This window comes from Pieris napi, chromosome 1, assembly GCF_905475465.1.
Source record: "Pieris napi chromosome 1, ilPieNapi1.2, whole genome shotgun sequence".
NCBI lineage: Eukaryota > Metazoa > Arthropoda > Insecta > Lepidoptera > Pieridae > Pieris > Pieris napi.
The window spans coordinates 14286417-14302573 of NC_062234.1; the positions used below are offsets into that span (position 1 = coordinate 14286417).

Here is a 16157-nt window from a genome sequence, read left to right on the forward strand (position 1 = left end):
GCGTGACGTAATAATTGAACACTTTTTTTATGTGGTATTTGCGTATATGCTAAATATGTGAAAAAACAAAGATTTTCATTTTGATTGTTCGAGTTTTTTTTAGTTTAAAAAATTAAAAGTAACTGGTGTACATAAATAAGTGGTCTATTGTTAACTTTTGCATGTGGTAAAACTGAATTTTAACTTCTAACTTACCCCGAGTGGAGATCTTGAAGGCGGCGCCACTGACGCCGTTGTTGAGGCCGGAGTTGCCGTTGAGGTGCGCGATGGGCTTGGTGTCGGGGGGCGAGCGGGGCGCGGGAGAGGGGGGCCGAGGGGTGCGGCGTTTGGCCGGCGGAGGGGGGGAGCGGCAGGCCTCGCGTTTTATGCCGCCGTTACTGGAGTTCGGGCTCTCGCTCAGGTTTAACGCCTCTCTGAAATGCGGAATGCTGCGTAATTGAAGCAATTTAGTAGGATAAGTAAGACGTGAATTTTTTAATTACAATTATTTATTGAATACTGCTTGATTCGAACCAGTAAGTAACACTAGGATGAAACAGAAGTTTTGAAATAAAGTCTGCATTTCCTATAAAATGTATATTATATGTCCTTAGGCAAAATAAGTAAATTGTTAGCGCAAGCCTAACACTAGTATCTAACCATGTTTTAATGGTGAATGTTTCAGCAAAAATCAACAGATGGCGCTGTAGTTAATTTATGAAATATGAACTAAATCAAGTAAACAGATACCACAACACAACACATCTTTTCAACACAGATAAACACAATTTCTCAAAACGAAAGCACTTTTATAAACACAGACTTATATTTTTATGAAAATTACGACTTCAATTATCTGTGAGCATTATTTATCTAGCACCTATATTTATAAAAGCATATCTCAAAAACTAAACCGATTTTTATGAAACTTAGACTTATCTAAAAGTTACAAGTCGACAAACGTGTAAACATAAAATATCACATCACGTGAAATTCTTTTGTCTGTCCATTAAAAATATCTAATAAATATAACACATACCGTTGCGGTTCGATGTCCGGTTGCGGGCTGTTGTTGTTGTTGTTGTACAGAGACCACAGAGTGAGACGCGACACGTCGATGGCGGACAACGCGTCGCGGGGAGACATCATCGGCGCACCCGGCGGTGATTCAGAACCTAAATCATACATAATTTATTATTCCTAACTGAAATTACTTAACACGAAAATGACAAACAATCTTTCTAAAACGAAATCAGTGACGCTACAGCCTTTTTAGGTCTGGACCTCAGATTTCAGTATCTGTTTTATGATCAATCTAATCGGCAAGTACCAGTACGTGATCAGCCTTCTGAAACACGCCGTCGACTTTTTGATCAAACCTACGACTTCAGTCCTCAGGGATGAGAGTCGCACGCTGAAGCCACTATGCCAACACTGCTCTACTTTGTAGTTTGATATAAAAGAACTTCATAAAACAACATTTAATTTGGAAATATAGCGAAGAAAAACCGTTTAACTACTAACCATTTCTGATAAGCTCGCGTTGCTGCTGTATCATCTTCATGTACTCGCGGACTCGGTACTCGATGTCGTGCTGCGAGATGTGAGGTGCGTGTGGAGGCAGAGGGGGCAGACGGGGCACAGTGCCCCCCAGCGACAGGGAAAGGGGCTGCATGTGCTGGGACAGCTGCGCGAGGGACGCCGGGACTCCACGGTTCAGGGGGGGCTGGAAATACTAAATTGTTAGTTTTGTTTAAATTGGATTCCAAGTTAGCCAAAGTAGTGGATTCTTTTTAATTTGCAGTAGGTCTGGAAGAATGATAATCAAGAGGCTTACCATAGAGAGTGCTGCCTGTGCGTCGTACTGTCCAGAGGCACGGCGCCCCTCCCGCTTGTTGCCCTCGATGGCTGCGTCCAGCTCACTGCGGGTTGACAGGTTTTTCTTCTCGCACTCATAGTCGTATAAATACTTCATATATCTGGAAAAATTGATTAAATTACTAACAATTAAATTCATATTTTTTGAAAAGATGAAAACAGAACTTGTAAAATTGTCCTTATTGTCAATACATATATCAGAAATATATTATACTAAGTTTTAAATGCAAATAAAATAAACATATATCTTCAGTCCAATTCTAAATTTAAAGACCTCACGTCAAGTGAGTTGACACGCCTATAAATCATATTTCAAGCCCAATTATAAAACGCCTATCATTCAAAAGTATAACACCGCGGTACACTGTAATCCTATTCAGCAACAAGTCAATTTTATTCAAGCATATTGTCAACTAAACTCCGTCATAAGTCATAAGTGATCGCATATTAAAGTGAAAAGACTTTGAAAAGACCGCGCCGCTTAAAAGTCGGCTACCTTTCATGGGCTATCAAATAAGAAATTTGAATGTCAGCAGTCGTCTAGTTTAATACTGAAGATGACAAAATGACTTCTATTTTATTATTCAATCATAAAGGGTTATTTTTAAAAAGAAAAATGTTTGAAAAGAACTTCCAAACAATATCTACGGAGCAATCAAATTTTAAATTTCGAATATTTTTAAACGTTCAAAAATTTCGTATCACAGACAAGGCACAGACTAGAATATCTAAGCCCTAATTAGTTTGTGGACAAAGTAATTAGTAATCATGATGCGGCGCTCGCGTCGTGCGTAACGGTGAGTTTTGAATTAGAAATGTACACCTTTATGTTTCCGACAATAGCCGAGGTTAAAGAACTTTAAGATAAATGAGAAAATTATATCTGCTCAGATGAGTTAGAGGTTATTAATTATGGAGTTGTCACATTGTCGCGAGCTCACGTACGCTATTGTGGCTTTGTCTGGCTTTCGTGAGAACAGAACGGATTACAATGAGGCCGGCTCCAATATGGTGCTCCTGAAGTTTGGACCACACCGTTTTGAGGTCACTTTTCTTTTTGTTAAAACTGGGCTTTGATTGTAAGTAATAGTTAAAATTGAAGTATTAAATGTTACGATCGGGAAGAACTTACTGTGTTCTCAGTGTAAATGCAGCCGAAGTGATAGACGATGGCAGCCGAAGTCCCTTGATGATCTCCTGCCAGAGTTTCTTGTTGATCACCTCCACCAATCCACCACGAGCTATCACCAAGTTGTACAATTCATACAGATCCAGCACAGACTTCGCCATTATCGGTAATCTGTTGATAGGCGTTCCTGAAACAAAGAAAAAGTTTATTACAAAAGTGTAAAGTTTAAAAAAACTTTAACTTAAACCTTATATATAGATTATATCTCCTTATAAGACCTCAAAAAACATTGATAACTTTATTTTATATTGCGGACTTCCCTGTATCATTTCTGAACGTCACTTAACAAACCAGGGGAAGTAAGAACGTGAAGTGAAGCAAGTCCGCTTGATTGACATTTGATTATCATTGCTCAAACAGAATGACAGATTATGTTAAATATAGAATACTATGGGAATTACTTAAACTGACGTTTGGTCTCGTGACCGAGTGTTTTAGCGACTAGTAGATCCTTCGCATTGTATTTGTCTAGTGCCAGGCGTCAAAGCTATGGTAAAATGTAAAAGACATCGGCTGATATAAACTGAATCTAGTCTAAATATAAATCAATAAAGTACATCAAACCAAATAAGTTTTACGCGGGCTGTAAAACCTTTTACGCGTGGTAAGAGTCGTAAAGTGACTGCCAGCAACGGATCGCGCCCACCGTGATTTATGTCAGATAGGGCTGTTACTAATATAACTGTTATGTCCCTTCTATTTCCTTCTTACCTCATACCCACCTTTGTAAAACCTTTATTAAATTTAACTCTACAGTATATATGATATATACTAAATAGGGTAATCCGTTCAATAGGCATGACAATTATGGTAAAGATTTTACTTAGTAAAATATTACTAGTGAAACAGTGGATTATGTATCTAATAGGCACTTAAAATGCTTTTTTTATCAGCCCACTACCGAATATGTCAAGCTCTGGATAAGTAGTATTTATTTTGATGTGTCTAAATAGCAAAATTCCGGTGAAGGAAAACGTCGACCATGAACATGTTTTAGACCCAATGACACAGAAGACTAATCAAGTTGCCTTTAATGAAAAGCGATCTATGGAATGAAGAACTCTGAGGCCTGTAAAAATATTCACCTTATTTCGAGTCGAGACTGGGCCAAGTATGACTCCGTATACGGAAGTCGCAGTCGTAGCGTTGATTCTGGTTTATGAATCTTATTTATTAAAATATTGGTAACCCTAAAAGCCGGACACCGTCTTTATATTGCCGCACTGTGCTAGATTTAGATTTGCAGAGCCAGTGTGACCAGTTAAAATGCATTGCGAATTGTTTCACATTATAAATATTATATGACATTGCATATAAAGTAAATAGCGGATCCTTCAAAGAGTAAACAATTTAGAATAGGCTGTGGTTTTTTGCCAAAATCTCGACTTTCCTCAATGTTTTCACAGTTATTTCGTAATCCTACAGCTAACAAAAATAATACATAACAAAAAACCAATTATACAAAAGTTGTAGCCAAAGAATTAATTGAGGAGCAATAATTATATAAAAAACTTTGATGTTGACTAAATATTTTCTCTTTCTATAAATATATAAAAATACAGGTTTGCAGGTGTTAATTTTTTGCCAAGTAAGTTCAGAATTACCACAGTTATCAGCTGAATAATAGAAAAGTGGCAACACTGCATCTAGTGTGGCCCGCGGAAGCGAAACATTATGGCGGATTGTTTGCAAGTGATTTATTGTAATTCGGTGGTAAATGTAATGACGTGACGAAGAATGGCCCACATATCTCCAGTTTTCTTTATTACATGTTTACGTGTTTGCATTACGCAACATTGTACTCAACACTCGATATTGGCTTAGATCTTCCGTCTAGCTATTCAAGTCTCTTGGTTTTTCATTTAATAATTTTTATTATTATTCCTATGTTAATTGTTGGAAATAAATAATAAGTGCAGGTTAAATAAACTTTTATAACAAAAATATTTGTATAGCATTTAGTAAAATTAACTTACGTCAATTAAAAGCGTTGATTTATATTATTATTCGATTTATTGGTGACGCACAAGAATCTATACAAACAAAAGCAAATTCCCATATACACCATCAATTCAAAGCTCGTAACTGATGAGTATAATTCCAAGTCCCAATTCTGTACCATCACTGTACATAAGCGCTGTAATTAATCTCGGAGGGTGACGTAGCCCCCCCCTAGCCCCCTCTTTCCCCCTCGCCCGGATAACCGGATGATTAAGTGCAAACGCGAAGACTGATTGACAAATACTCGTTTAGGTATTCACTAATGTTTTGCTCATCAATAAACGTTTGCGTTACTTTTTATCGGTTAAGAGAGCGTTCGGCAGGTTTATGTAGTTAATACATTATTTACCAGTAATTTCAAGTAAATAGTAATTAATGATTATTATGGACTTATATAAAAAATAAAATAAATAAATCGGGAGCGCTACAAGCTTTCTAGGTTTTTCAGATTTATGTATATGTTTCATGATCATTTGTCACTCTAATGGGCAAGAGAGTGATCAGCCTCCTGTGCCCGACAAACGCTGTCGACTTTTTGGGTCTCAAGTAAGCCGGCTTCCTCACGATGATTTCCTTCTTCGTTTGAGCGAATGTCAAATGCGCACATAGAAAGAAAATCCATTGGTGCACAGCCGGGGTTCGAACCTACGACCCCAGGGATGAGAGTCGCACGCTGCCAATACATCTCTAGGGACTTATAGAAGAATAGCAAAAGCGTGGAAGAGCTTTTGGGCGCTTAGAGAAGTCATAAAAAAATAATATGAGCATGGTAATTAAAAGGAAGCTTAGCGCCCACCAAAGCGCAGCATACAAATCTATAGGCACACCGAAGCATGAGATAGAAACATAAATTTGTTTCACTTAAACACATTTATATTTAAACCAGTTTTTTGGACTTTACATAAAATAAAAACTAAAAAAGCGTCAACTCCGATGTGAGCAGCGCTTTCTTTGAATCTTGATTTGAACTTATATATTGCACCAGTTAAAAAAATATACGGAATACTGAACGTTTTCCTCAAATAAAGTATGACTACTAAAGAGTACATGAGATTTGTATTATTTGGTACATGCGTATCGTACTGAATATGGGCGCGTGCTTTACGCAATGTTTATTTTGTTGTATAGGTCAGTATTGATTATTCTGTCAGGTAAACAGTTGAACAATTTCATAGTTGTCCTTGTGTTATTTCTACAAGCCTCTAGTGACAAAGGAAGGGACGATACTAACCCCTAATCACTTCTAATCACATAATGATATATCTTCATCGGAATGGTTTCTGTGTAAAACTTATTACATAATAAACACACCTCTAACAGCGTGTAAGCTGTTATCACAAGATCCCGTTATCCGAATAACAAGTTACAAGAATTGGACAAAAGCTATTGTTTATGAAAGCAATCACCCCAATAACTATTTCCACTAAACCGCCTTCCCCGCGCCGGCGGAAAACCAGCAATTCGATGCGCGTGCGACCCGCTACATGCGCATGCCATTTGCATTAACCGGCCGAGTACAAGGGCCCTTAATAAACTCCAAACAGCACAACACAAAACACATCTTAAACCGGACGGTTATACGGTAATTTACGATGTATGTCAAATCGCCGACAGAGCCAATCTAATCGTACCCGATTGTGACAAATTATTGCTTTTCCTACGAAACCTTACGCTAAATTTGTATTCATTTCACTTTATGAACACGTTTGCATATTGGCCTGTAACACTGTTGCATTTTAGTCGATTATTCGCACCTAACCCGGTATTTATTGGCAATCGACGTCGCTAAGCGCTAATCTCGACGCGGGCTCTCGTAAATCAGCTCGCCCGTGTTGATAAAGGATTGTGAATAGCCACTAAATAATGTACTAATCACTTGCAATTCAAAGTTTCTTGGTATTTCTAAATTTGAAAACTAACCGTGGAATAGTTACACTGAAAGCGTACACAGATAATTGTAGTGCGTGCTACGGGGGCGGTTTTCAACGGCATTTAATTCGCTTTGACCTATCAAAAGCTGCGTCTACACGGGTGATTATCGATTGAATCGAATCGAGGCATATCGAGCCGTATCAAGGCCCTTTATTATTGTTGGCCAATGGGAGGGCGCGGTGAACCGGGACCCGGCGCTTATTGGCTTGATACGCTTTTGATTGCGCCGCCCATCTCGATCCACGTCGCTATCAATCACAATTACCCGGCTTGCAAGTACAGCATTTAAATGATTGAAACTTCTGCTGCAATTTCGACTCTACTACGCTACAATTAATGTCCTAAAATAAACATTGAATTTTTGTTTCTTTAATCACTTTAATTTAAACTATCTAGTAACCGAGTCTATCCGATTAAAATAACATTTTTAAATAAGAAGTTACTTTAACTGCATGTTATTAGTAACTCATCATTGGTTAAGATAAAAAGTTAAAATACATATTTTAAAGATTATCAAGGTTGCAAATAAACCTCAGTTATATTATATGTGGTAGTAAAAGCGAGGAACCCCTGTTTAGGCAGTCGTTAACTGTTTATGGGCGGAAGAATTTATTGAGAGGAACCGCTTTAATTTAGAAATACGATTGGGATAGTGTTAACTTCCACACTTTAATGTTTTCTTTTTAATTTTCAATTATCATTACGCTTAAGGATTATTTAAAACACCGGTACTAATGTTGTGTACAAAGGAGAATTCATGTTGCATTATTCAAGTACTAATCTGTATTAGTTGGTTAATTAAATAGATAAATAGTCGGTAACGAGAACAGCGTTTAATTAAAGTCTAAATATCATGAGATGGACGTAAAAGGCGTAAGTTACCTAACAGCTTGGTACTAATGTAAGCAATGTCGATTATGATAAAATTACGAAAATATTATAAATCAGCACAGTTACCATAACTCAACACGTATTTATTGCTTAGTGCAAATTCCAAGAGGTACGGCGCGAGAATGACATAAGGCCGAGGATACAACGATCAATCATGAGGGGCAGTAAAGCTGAGAACAATCCAGCGTAATTCCCTCTCAGAGACATTAAAATGGCGGCCGCCCTATCCGGTGCAACATTGTGTGGAACTGCGCGAACGCACAATAACACTTTCTTATTAGACTCTCAAAACTGACAGTTTTATCGCGCAATTTTAACCGCGCGATTAAAGTCCAAATCTAAACATAACGCGCCGAACAATCCCACCATATTTTGGTACAAATTGAATAAGGCATAAATCAATAGCGAGCCAAATCAAACCGCAGAGTATGAGCATTGTATCGCTCGGAATCCAGGGGCCATTCGATGTAATTGGCAATCATTCAAAGGAAGATATTCTCTCGCTCCAACAATCGAGACAAAGGCGGTGCAGTACCTACAGGCGAGCCATTACGGGTCAATACCCATTATTATGCGATATTTTCGCGAGCGCGGTCCTCCGATATCCCTTACGTTCGCATGAGACGGCAAATATCTGTAATTAAAGGTTGTAAAGTTGATTTACAACCGAGCTCCGAGGATCGAGCCGGCCGACCAATGGCGGGGCTCCGAAGAGGCCCCGCCGCCTCGTATCAATTTATTAGAAACGAATGAAAATCGCCGCTGCGGTGGCTTCGGTGCGCGATAATACGCAGTCTGCGGTCACGGATCCCATCCGAAGCTCAAGATAGTGGTGGATCGCATCGAGCGCTGTAGCGTTGTTTACGATCACCGCGATGGCAACACCAGCAATAAAATTGCAACAATGGAACTGTCGGATGCGGCTGAAAGGCTACGCAACTATGGCCGGATCATTGCGATGAATGCAACAATGGAGCCCTACGACCGATGGTGGCAACTATCGTCAATAAACGTAATACAAAGTTCCAGCGCAAAACATTCAAATGTCGCGAGCGAAATTAAAAGAGCCCACAAGAGACCACAGATTCTGGGATGACCGTTCGAGTCTTCCTAATAAAAACAAATCATTGGCAATGAATAAAAGCGATGTGATATAGAACACAATGCTCGGACGTCAGATGCAAATGAAGCTTCAGATTTATTTAGCAATAATTCTTAGCAATGTTAAACCATAATAAGTATTGTTTCATTTCTCGCACTAACCGGAGAATTCGTCCCTTTCTCGCATTTAATATCTGGAAAGTAATTATTAGCATTTGTTTCCAAATGGTTGTATCGTATCGGTTGAGATGTATGTAATTTATTATTAACGTAGTCATGTTTGTGCTTTTTATGGTTGTGGAGAAAAGACCGTCAAAACAAGTTTGTTGCTTACAATGTTTCTTCCTCTGTAATTAGCTTCTACTAGAAATCAATTTGTCTACTGGTTTTAATTAATTTTACTGACCCACCATCACCCATTCCGCTTCTAATTTGCATCGATCTACTGTCTATCGGAATCTCTATTTAAGTTCTTATAAGTAAAACCCATTTCCACAGCCTATATTTATTTTAACAGCCATCGTTTTGTCGCTCTCAGGAATCGTAAAATATTATCGGAAACCTTTAATTTTCTATATCATTTCTTTTGTTGCGGTTACAATGTTGCTAATCGTTGTCTTACAATGTTAAGAGACATAAGATGATAGACACAGTAAAATGAAATACGACTTATCAAATAACAACCCCTTACACAATAAAAACTAAACAGAATCGTGAATATAAACGCGTAGTTTAAAAAGCACAATAAGCATTGGTCACACAAGGTAAAAATTATCTTAAAGCGTGTGCGATAGAGGTTGAAATGGCGTGCATATATTACACGTTAGTAGCTAGATCATTGTACGACGAAGGTGTCGAGATAACGACTGCCACTGTGTTTAAGGTCTCCCGTCAAGGGGTATTTGAATGACAATCTAAATTACAATACGGTATGGCGTCCCGGTCGTGACGCGGCAGAATCCGAAGAAGGGATATTAGGAAATTGTTTGTGATAGTTACATCTATGGAGAGCATTATTTAATTGTTATTTATAAAATTGGCTGTGCCAAAAATTAATCTGGAATTGTATAGGAAAACACCTTTTCTATGGCAATCAAGGTTTATTTACCAAAAACATTATTAAAATCGACTTAATGTACTACTTTTGAAAAAAAATGTTATTCTATAAATGATTATTTGCGTGAAATTTTACGTTACGTTTACGTTATCAAATTAATATTATAATTAATATTAATTTGATAACGTAATTATAAATTTGTGATATTTTATCACTACAAATAATATAAGTAATGACTCATATAATATTACATACATCCTTTTATGTAAAATTCCTTTTAAGACGTATTTGCACGCCATTATGTGTGGCAGAATATGCGAACACTCGATTGTACCACCATAAAATTTTTGTACCTTAAAAAAATTATGTACCTATTACAATTATATAGCAGATATTTTAGGCTTCAAGAGACAAGAAAATTCCCTATAAGATTGGAAGATAAACTAGATCATGATTTTATAGTTTCATTATTTATAATATATTTTGGATTACATAAGTTTATCCTGAGCATAAAAATGTACAAATAGAAAATAAATTTATTGTCATGTTAACTTCCGTCAAGAGAGCATCGATAAAAAACCAGATTCAATTAAATAAAACACGAGACAAACACACGGAGGATATAAAATAATCCGTGGCAGACACAAAAAACACACAATAGAGTCAAAGGGCATTGACAATGCCTCTCAAATGATGCACAATGCTACATTAGCATAAATGGGTTGAAGTGACAGGCGCACAGAAACTTAAGGGTCAATTGAAGACGTGTACTTTCTACCGTTTGCTATTTAAAAGGCTTTTAAGGTTTGTCTATGTGTAATTCGGATGCGTTTATATTTATGTGTAAATGTTACGAATGTGTGTGGTCATGTGGCAGACTAATTTCATGCCTCATTGATTTTTTTCTTGAGTAAACTGTGTTACTGTCAAGCGAAACTAATATTGTTTCGCAATGTCACCGACTAAGTTGTAAGGCATTTCCAGGTATAATATATCACTATATTAAATCTACATATGCATTTAAATGCCGACTTGGCTACAAAAATAGAAATCAATTACTTTTGATTACTTTCTCGTCACCCACGATATTGTCAGTGAGTTAAATTGAAATTGTCATGGCGTTTATCTGCGTTTGTATTGAAAATAGTTCTTGTAACGTAGAATTTATATTTCAATAATTAATAATTACGTAATTTCGTCCAACCACACAATTGCATTACAATAATTGTCACCATAGTGGATTAGGTACGGGACAAATACATTTGATTAAAACCGATAAAAATTCATTTAAAGGTAATACTTATCAATGTATTAATATCACGCTTCCTGCCCGCCGCGCCCACACCTGATAGGCCCTTGTTGTGAAACGCTTTAATATAATAACTTTTTAAGAAACCTTCAATGTAGTAGTTTTGTTTGAAGTAAAATTTTACTTAAATATTTTAACAAAGCCCCATAACCTCCTTGTTTTAGCTACGCAGTGGTAATTAGGATTCTAACGAGAGATTAGTATCCGAATCTCATCAAAATTTTAAAGGTTTAGGCAAACTTCTACTGCTTACGTGAATATAAGGTTCCAAGACTGAATTTCGAAAACTGGCGAGAACTATATAAAACTGTATAGAAAACTTGAAATAAATTTGTTTTATTTTCTATATTATAGGATCCGCCCAAAGTGTAGGGCGGATTCAATTTCCCGAGCGCCGCCCACTGTCCTACATTTCCGTATAAAGAGAATTTTATATTGTTCAAATTGAGTCTTATCGTTGTTTTAAAGAATACATAAATTGTTTCAATATACATGTATTTTCCCTTTATTAGAAAGAAATAGACGTATTTTAATATTTATAAGAGTTCTTCTCTAAACAGTGACTACGGATTATAAATTTATAATAATAATAGTGCTTTATAAAGTGTGCGTTCATGGGCCGAAGGTTATAAATACGTGGTATACAGGTGACATCCGTGAGAAAGACACATAATTGCACATTGCGGATATGTTGGTGTACTAACGATAAGACATTTCCGTCGCCCACTTAGATACCAAATACGGTATTACAAACATCACTTCAAATTAATACAATGGTGCTGAAAATGTTTACTTGAGTATCCGAAATGAATTTTTAAATTAATTTGTACGTGTCGCGGTCACAATTAAAATATTCTAAATATAGTTAAAGTATGGTTTCTAAGACACATCTTGCTGGATGTTCTGTTTGTCTTAAATAATATGCCATTGAGCGCCCGCCGCACTTTCTCTCTTATTACTAATCCATGATGTTCCAGGCGAGAATTTTTAAAAGAGAGATTTTTGTAACTAATCAATATAAATTAAAAAAACTGTCAATTCCAGTTGATTGTAACCTCTTCAAGTAAATAAATAATAGAATACCATATACCAAAGACAATTTCTAAATTGTATATTATTGCCACACTGTCAAATATAACATTTTGACACCAAAGATCTGATAGTATATTTCCTCTTAAATGAGTCTTAATAAGTTGAGTTCTTTTAAAGTTTAATAAACTACATGTAGGAGGAATATTCGTTAGAGACAATCAAAAATAAATATTAGGAAGTACTGTCAACGGCATTATAAATAATCGTTTGGCCAGCTCGTTAGCTAGCCGAGGGCAGTGGGGGGAGGGGTAATTTAGCTCATCCATCACCTTCCGACCTGGATACCGCTTTCAATCAGGCAAAGCGTTTTGATGTTATTATTGTTTATAACTCTTTTCATCTCTCTCTCATTGATATCTCTCTAAAAGTTGCGTGCATACCACCTGTGGCTTTTGAAATACTATTAGCCAGTAGTCATACTTTTGAACACGTAAGGTCAGCTAGGGTGGTATACAATAGAGCATTTATCAATATATCAGTCTAAATAGGATATATAACGAATATATATAATGATAGAAAGGGACATATCTTCTAGTTCCTAAGTCAAATGTCAACTGACAGTTAAGAGTAAAGTTTTGCAATTTTGTTCAAGGATACTTTATATCTCAAAGAAATATATTCACTTAGTCAGAAAATTTAAGGTAGGTTCGTTGTGTTCATTGTGTTATCAAATTATTAGAAAATAACCGAAATAAAATAAAAAATATTAGTTGCTTTACAAATAAAACTCAGTAATAATATAAAAACTCAGATTCAAAGCCTAAATAACCACAACGAATGAGATCCCTATAGCCACCTGACAGTAGTGGACGAACGAACAATAAAAGTACCTGAATAAATCGCGAATAACAGCGTGACGCGTGAGCACATCCGATTACTTTTCGCTTCTAAATAGAACGTGGTGACGGATCGCTGAGCTAATTACCATCTAACGAGCGATCTGTGACATCTCCGCACCGATCTTGATGTCCGACACTCGACGAGCGATGTCTTTTATTTCATAACTATTCTCAGCGTAGGAAATGGAGACGCGTCAATCGTCCAAAAAATGAAGGGAACAATGGTCTTCCGTGGGCGAACTATCTTCGGATTGGATCGATTACACTTTAAAAATATAAATATCGCATTTATCTGTTATAAAGACTTCAGTTTTCGTGACATTACGCGGGACCGATTTAGTTATTTTTTTAGTAATTCAATTTAATTTAATACAGTATTGTTGCCATAGTAACTAATCCCTGAGGTAGTAGGTTCAATCCCCGTAATATGCAGCAATGGACTTTCTATCCATGTGCGCATTTAACATTCCCTCAAAAGGTGAATGAATCAACTTAACTTAGACTCAAGTCGACGGCGTGTGCCAGGCACAGGAGGCTGATTACCTACTATTTTGTCAATTGATCATAAAACAAATACGGGAATCTGAGGCGCAGACCTAAAATAGTTGTAGGGTTGCTGAATTTGTTTAATTTTAGTAGTGTATTGATAATGTTACGGAAACACAATACACAGAAAAATGAAAACTTCGATCAACGAGTTGTTGGCACTTGCCGCGATCGAGATGATTTATTTTTAAATCACCTTATTGTTTCGACTTTCAGACAAATCTCACAATGATTTATTATTGACGATATATATTAAATAAGTTTAAAGGTACCTACTAAGAGAAAAAAACGAACAAATTTTGTATGGAACAGTTTCATACACACGCAAACTCCATTGACTATGATTGTTTAATCTCTCTTTATAATGGTCCATTATAATTTCCGTATGAACAGAGGTGCGAAACGGGACAACTTTAATTCATTCATACATATTTTAATGTCTGATCTCTCTTATTTATTCGTATAATTTTATAAGACCCCGCGGCGAGACAGCCACAACAATAAAATATATGTCCGTTGAATAAATTCGATTCATAACGAGTATTATTGACGGAACGTTCTTGATAAGTTTTATATCGATAATATTAAACAGCCTCCTAGGCTTATTAATCTTCAGCTTATACATATACATTTTTGAAATCTGTATATAATAATTACTAAAATGTAATAATTATTGATATTTGTAATTCGAAGTAAGTATATTAATTGAAATTGAGATTTTCTGTTGCACAACCGTAACACTTTTATTTTCACAGAAATTATCGCAAGTCACATGTACATACAGATAATGTGTACATAAAATACAGATAATACACAATTCAATTCTTATAATTTCATCAGATTCCATGCCAAAACAATGATATAAAGGTGAGAAGAGAACAATAAACCTCTTGATTTATTTCATTGAAATAATTTATGGAGTAACAAATTGGAGTCATGACGGCTCGCCTTATCGATTTACGATTAAATCGCTACATTGAATTATTGCTCTCGTATTACGAATTAGGCCTTTATTAACGAAACATGTACTTAGAATTGGATAATTTCAATTACATTAAATTCAAGACAGATAAGAAATCACGATTCCGCCAAACGCATTAACCAGACATCCCTATTCAAATGGAATTCGATACCAGATAATTCATCGATCGTAAATCGAGTAAGGCAATAACTCGCGCGGCTTAATTACGAATAAATAAATAATTGAATGAGGGCCCTGGGCTTAATCGGACACGTTCATTGTCAGGTGCTAACAAGACGAGATTTTAAACTTTTAATACCACCGGGATGTTACGACAATTAACTAAATGTAACATATGAGTGTATTAAAGCTCAGATAGGTTTTAAGTCTAGTCAAGCGATTTATTTAATGTGAGTATAGGCAGTGTTGGCCTAGTGGCTTCAGCGTGCGACTCTCATACCTGAGTTCGTAGGTTCGATCCTCGGATGAGCACCAATGGACTGACTATTTGCGCATTCGGTGAAAGAAAACATCGTGAGGAAATCGGCTTCCCTGCTACCCAAAAAGCGTGTGTCAGACACAGGAGGCTGATCACCTACTGGTCTATTAGATTGACAAATGATCATAAAACAGAAATCTAAGGCACAGGATCTAAAAAGGTTGTAGGGCCGCTTTTTTAAGGTATACACAGCTATTTACTGCGTAAAAACATAATTACATTTAACACTTATTTTCGCAAGTCTATAAAAAACTAGAACGCAGAAATTAATTATTTCATAGAACAGAAACAAAGGTCTATTGTTAGTTACGGGCTCACTATAAATCAAAAGTTCACAAATTGGAAACAACAGATATTAAATAACGAATCTAAAGTCGTAAAAATATGATTTGGTGTGGTTTTAATCCCGCCTCAGTTTACGACGATATAAAATGTGATTAATAACTGCGGTGCATTTGATTCCTGGGATAGAAGGTCACAATGTTGCAATGACCTAAATAAGACGGAATCTAGAGTTAGAATCGTAGATGAAAGCATCAATAGAACCAATAGAAGATGGTATGGTATGGTAAAGTTAAACTAAACTAAAATTAAATAAATAAAGTTTTCCTTTCCGGTCTGGGTCTCAAATTTCTATAAACCTTTCATGATCAATTGTCAATCTAATAAGACAAGTAGGTGATCAGCCTCCTGGGCCTGACACACGCCGTCGACTGTTTGAGTCAGTCAGCCGGTTTCCTTTTCGAGCGAATGTGAAATGCGCACATCGACAGTCGTTGGTGCACAGTCGGGATCGAACCTACGACCTAAGGGATGAGAGTCGCACGCTGAAGTCTCTAGGCCAACGCTGCTCAGAAAAGTAATACTAATATTTCTAAAAACA

General features: G+C 36.5%; 1 protein-coding gene across 5 annotated transcripts in view; it reads right to left on the bottom strand.

Annotated features, from left to right (window-relative positions):
- Nucleotides 1–16157, bottom strand: part of LOC125052234 (protein dead ringer) — a 110855-nt gene that overhangs the window by 1679 nt on the left and 93019 nt on the right. For 2 of the 5 annotated variants that reach the window (XM_047652944.1, XM_047652924.1), the window contains exons 5-9: nucleotides 2990–3173; nucleotides 1817–1958; nucleotides 1504–1714; nucleotides 1019–1154; nucleotides 196–428 (exon numbers count right to left, since the gene is read on the bottom strand). In XM_047652944.1, the coding sequence (XP_047508900.1) occupies nucleotides 196–428; nucleotides 1019–1154; nucleotides 1504–1714; nucleotides 1817–1958; nucleotides 2990–3173 (906 nt within the window). The remainder of the gene's footprint in view (nucleotides 1–195; nucleotides 429–1018; nucleotides 1155–1503; nucleotides 1715–1816; nucleotides 1959–2989; nucleotides 3174–16157) is intronic. The other 3 variants (XM_047652962.1, XM_047652933.1, XM_047652953.1) reach the window with 3 other exon arrangements.